General features: G+C 34.1%; 1 protein-coding gene across 8 annotated transcripts in view; it reads left to right on the forward strand.

The window, feature by feature from the left end:
- The window catches only part of Ift88 (intraflagellar transport 88), a 141,551-nt gene that overhangs the window by 50,602 nt on the left and 85,215 nt on the right, over positions 1-5,734 (forward strand). For all 8 annotated transcript variants that reach the window (XM_010633791.2, XM_010633795.2, XM_033759938.1 and 5 more), the window contains 3 exons: positions 1,173-1,275; positions 2,094-2,208; positions 4,077-4,308. In XM_010633791.2, coding sequence (XP_010632093.1) covers positions 1,173-1,275; positions 2,094-2,208; positions 4,077-4,308 — 450 coding nt within the window. The remainder of the gene's footprint in view (positions 1-1,172; positions 1,276-2,093; positions 2,209-4,076; positions 4,309-5,734) is intronic.

Raw genomic sequence — 5,734 nt, forward strand, 5'->3', positions numbered from 1 at the left:
ATTGAGATCTGTTTTGTTACTTCCTGTGCTTTGAGTTCAGGGTGTCCTGGTGGTTCACTATTGGCCTTTTCATCCTCATTTGCCCTACTAATTTTTGCAAATTCCTAGTGTTTGCCATTGGTAAACTGGAAGTCTATCCTTGTGTCTTGCTTAAGTGTTTTCTTATTTTTATTTTTGTTGTCGGGCTGTCCTTGGTTTAATCTCTGGATTATCACCCAAATCTTCCTGCTTTGAGTTCAGGGTGTCCTGGTGGTTCACTATTGGCCTTTTCATCCTCATTTGCCCTACTAATTTTTGCAAATTCCTAGTGTTTGCCATTGGTAAACTGGAAGTCTATCCTTGTGTCTTGCTTAAGTGTTTTCTTATTTTTATTTTTGTTGTCGGGCTGTCCTTGGTTTAATCTCTGGATTATCACCCAAATCTTCCTGATATAGTTACGCCGTAGCTTCTGTGTCTCTAATGACCCACAGACATTCTCATCTTCATAACATCAGAGAAAACCTCTCGTCAAATCAACCACAATGCTTTATCCCAACTGATATAATCAGCAACACATTAAGATCAAGCACAACTTTGACACTGACCACCGGTAGTAGTCACTATTCTATCACCCGTAAATCATTTGAATTAAATTGAAATCAAGAAGCAGTCCAAAACATATCTGCAGTGAACAAAATTTCAATATGGTGTATTTACCATTTAATGGCTCAGACAGAGCGAGGATGCAAGACCCCTGATCTCAGTTAGCTGATAGCTGAACTCCATGACGCTGACTGACTTTGGGCTGCAAGTCCCAGAATGAGTTCCCCAACCTTCTGAATGGTTGAACTCCACAACGTTCTATTACAGGTTTCCCACGCCCTTTCTTTAAAGATGTTCAAAGTTGGGAACTCAGAAAAATATCCTTGATGACCACCTCTGCCTCTGCAGAGTGGGTCCAAAGACTGGCACAGTCAGGAGGACTGAGAGTGTGGGGGGGTGCTTATGGGGGTTCAGGGGTGCCTGCGTGGCTACCTTCCCAGCGCTTGAGTGATGTCGGCTGGATCGGGAGCAGCATGAGCAGCTATCTTTATGCTAACTTTGTTATAGCATTTTAATCCCTGGAAGGATCATAGGTAAAAAGGGGCCTAAAATGATCATTATGTATCTTTTTGCAATATTTTCTTCTTTAGGTTCTCTTCAACTTGGCCAGTCAATATTCAGCTAATGAAATGTATGCTGAAGCACTAAACACATATCAAGTTATTGTGAAAAATAAGATGTTTAGCAATTCAGGTAGGTGGATATAATGTTTTCCCAATGGAAATAATTTTTTCATACTATTATTTATATCTCCTTAGTTTATACTTCCTTATAATGAGATAACCTATGTGATAAGCACATTTGTATTTATGATATAGGTATCTTGTTTAAAGATACTATTTATATGAAAATCTATACAGATGCAAACACAGATGAAGAAATACAGTTGATGTGAAGTGTGCTGCCTGACAGTAAACAGAAAAATGTATGCTGTCATCATAAGTAGGAATGATCCATGGCAATTCTTTCTCTTGTGCAAATGTATCTCCAAGAGACTAGAGTTTGTATTTAGTATCTATATTTATAATTTTTAGTACTAATATTTTAATTTATCAGAATATCATTTCATCTAATATCATTAAAATTCATGTGGTGTTATTAAGTCTAATTTGAAAATGTCATATATTTTTATTTCCCATTTTGTACCAGAATATACTCCCAGGTTTTGTTTTGTTTTCTTTTTGGTACTGGGGATCGAACTCAAGTCCTTGCGCTTGAAAGGCAGGCACAGTGCCACTTAGCTAAATCCCCAGCCCTATACTACTGCCAGTTTTATAATTTAAATCAATCATTTCCAGCCATATTTTCAGAAATCTATCTTAAGTTCCATTTTCTCATAGAAGAGTATCGTGTAAATACATGACAGTAGAACTGTCTTAAAGTTAGAATTTTAGTTAATGTGTGAATCTTCATAACCTGAAGAAAACTTTAAAGAGTATGAATTTTTAAGATCATCAGATATCATAGAAAAGGTATCAAAATTAGAATATTATACATTCTTTTTTATTTAGGAAGATTGAAAGTGAATATGGGAAACATTTATTTAAAGCAAAGAAATTATTCCAAAGCCATTAAGTTCTACAGAATGGCCTTAGATCAAATCCCAAGTGTCCATAAAGAAATGAGGTAAGTATACACTATAATTGTAAAATTTTAGGGTTTTTTTTTTTTAGAAACAAGGTAACTTCTGATCCATTATCAGTAGGTTGAACATTTTGAAATGTGTGTACTGTACGCAGGTATTAGATTTATTTATAGGTGTAATATTTGATTCTGTTCCCTGTGACTAATACATATTTATATAATGTTAAATTAAAAGTTAAAGGCAGAGTATGGTCAAGGGAGATAAAACTAAACTTACTAATCATCTAAGAATTAACCCTGTAAGCCATTAATACCAAGCCACAACTTAATGCCAACGTAATATCACAATAAGGGTCCTGCATAATATATCAGACCAGAATACGTGGCTAGAAATTAAGATTGCCTTAGGGCCAGGGATTTAGCTCAGTGGTGCCTTGCCTGCCTCACAAGCACAAGGTCCTGAGTTCGATCCCTAGTACAGGAAAAAAAAAAGATTGCCTTGCTTGAGAGTGAAATAGTGAAAGGAATTACTTATGAATTTTAGAAGAGGAAGAAGATAGTGCTACTGTATACTCTTGCCATATTCAGAAGCATAAACAGGGTATTTACTGGTTACAGTTTTCCCTAGGAACTATAGACATTTCTCCTGTGACAGTTAATGTGTTTGTAAATGCTACTTTTCATGATTATTTACTTTTGAATTTTGCATGATATCTCATTATCATTGACAAATACTATCTAGCTCATAGGACATAATACCCTAAGGTACTTTTAATCCAAGTGAGACCAAGAATTTGAGCATTTTAGAAAAAAATGATAATATTAGGTAGCATATGTTAAATGCTTAATAATAATTGAGACAGTGGTTGTGGTAGTAATGCAGTTGAGTGAATAATTATTGAGAACAAGAATGGTTCTATGGACAGAAAAAGACTTTTTGAAGGTGAACTAGAATAGGTTACTTAAGTTAGAGAAGAGGTAACATTCAGATGAAGGGAATTCCATGACATGATTCAGGAAAACAAGCCTTTATGATCTTACCAGCTAATTACAAATAATCTAATTGACATGGGATCATGCTGAGGAGCAGTGGGAATAAGGTGGGATCATGTCCACTAGAATGGCTCTACTCAAATAGAGTAGATGAGGATGTAGATAAATCATACCCCTCATGTACTGGGTATGTAAAATGGTACAGTTACTTTGGAAAATAGGCAGTTTCTTACAAGTTAAATATATATTTACTGTATGACAAGCAATTTTATTCCTAGGTATATACCCAGGAAAAATGAAAAAAACTTGTATGTGAATGTTCATAATGGTATTAATCATAACAGCCAAAAAGTGGAAATAATCTAAATATCCATCAGGTAGACAATGGATAAGTAAAATATGGCATACATCCATACTATAGAATACTGTACTGTTTGGCAGTTAAAGGGGTGAAATACTGATGCTTGAGATTATATGGAGGAATCGGAGAGGTATGCTAAGTGAATAAACCCTAACCGAATATTGCAGATTGTACTACTTCATTTATATGGAATGTCTAGAAAAGACATAGAGAAAGTAGATCAGTGGTTGCCTAATGGTAGGTAGGTATATATAATGGTAGGTATATATAATAACCTAGTGGTAGGTATATATAATCAGCTTTGATGTGATAATAGGAAATGAATGTCAGTGGGCACAAGTTTTCCTTTTAGGGTGATAGAAATGAAAAATATGTGGTTTAGTTCCACAACTGTGTAAATATACCAATAATCATTGAATTTTATGGTATATAGATTATACCACAAGAAAGATTTGATGCAAAGAACCAAAGAATAAAAGGGTACTATATGTGAAATTCATTGAATCCATACTAAAGAATTTGCTTTTCCAACTAACTCTTGTTTATTTTTATTTAGGATTAAAATAATGCAGAACATTGGAGTTACATTTATTAAAACTGGTCAGTATTCAGATGCCATTAATTCATTTGAGCACATAATGAGTATGGCGCCAAATCTGAAGGCAGGCTTCAACCTAATTCTTAGTTATTTTGCCATTGGAGACCAAGAGAAAATGAAGAAGGCATTTCAAAAATTGATTGCTGTTCCATTAGAAATTGATGATGATGATAAATATATTTCACCAAGTGTGAGTATGCAAAAGACTGTTATGTAGTCATTCCTTCTTACCTATATTTCTATCATTCTGGAAATGAGAAAGTTGGAATAAATGACCTTTTATTTTCTTGTGGTAATGAGTATTGAACTCAGTTATATCCTGAGCCCCTCCTTTTTTTTATTTTTATTTTGAGTCAGGGTATCACTTAGTCATTAATTTGCTAAGGCTGGGCTCAACTTGTGATTTTCCTGCCTCACCCACCCAGAGTGCTGAGATTCAGGCGTTTGCCACCATGCCTATCTTAGATGACTTCTTGAGTTCTCAAAGGATTATATTAATATGACTCACCAATGGTGTATATTTCATTTATTATTCCAATTAGGTTGGGTGTACAACTCTCTTGAAATGGAGTTAGATATTTTAATTAAAACAGACTGCAAAATTTTAGTCAAAATTTTTAAAAAGAATCATTAAAAATAAGATTTACATGTCATTGACCAAGAGCAACGTCTTGACCATGGAACAATCCTTTTTAAAAGATTTTAGGATCAAAACATTTTTAAAGTTCTTGAGCAGAGGGTACCTAAACTAACCTGTGCTAAATGGGTGAAGAATAAAAAAAAAGTAATTTATCTTTCTTTATGAAGTAGAACATAACACAGTTCTCAGAAGTCATATATTTAAAAACATGGGGGGAATATTATGTAATGTTAATTTTAAAAGGACAGATACACGCCTACACACAAACAGCAACTGGAACACCAAAATAGAAACAGTAGTTTCTGGAAAATGAGATTGTTTTTCTTATTAATGCTTTCAAAATATTTTCCAGGTTTTTATGCATAAATTTCTGGTTTATTCTGTGATACTATTTTACATCAAGTCAACGCATACAAAATTATCTTTATGTATAGGTCTAAATGGTATAATATTTTCCGTTTCATGGAGTTAATAGATTTTTATTAATAGAGTATAAGGGCTGAATGGTTATAGAGTGAGACCTCTGAAGCCAGACAGCTGGCTCCACTACACATCTTACTCTCTTCGTTTTTTGTTTTTGTTTTTGTCCTTTTTTTTTTTGGTTTTTTGTTTTGTTTGTTTGTCTTTTGCTTTTTATTTTTTTGGTACCAGGGGTCAAACTCAAGACTTTGCGCTTGCAAGGCAGATGATGGCACCACTGAGCTAAATCCCTGGCCCCATTTTACTCTTTTTGTGCCTCAGTTCCTTTACCTAAAATTGGGACTAATTCTAATGTCCTGCCTTATAGGGTTCTGAAGGATTAAATGAGTTAATGCATGTAGAATGCTCAAAATAGTACTTAGAACATAGTATTACTAGATAAATGCTAATTATTATCTATTACTTTTATATTGAGAAATATGTGTTGTGAAAAATTATCTTATTTGGTGTGTGTGTGTGTGTGTGTGTGTGTGTGTGTGTGTGTGTGTGTGTTTGG

This window comes from Fukomys damarensis, unplaced genomic scaffold (assembly GCF_012274545.1).
Source record: "Fukomys damarensis isolate Sample0158 unplaced genomic scaffold, DMR_v1.0_HiC HiC_scaffold_38, whole genome shotgun sequence".
Classification (NCBI taxonomy): Eukaryota; Metazoa; Chordata; class Mammalia; order Rodentia; family Bathyergidae; genus Fukomys; species Fukomys damarensis.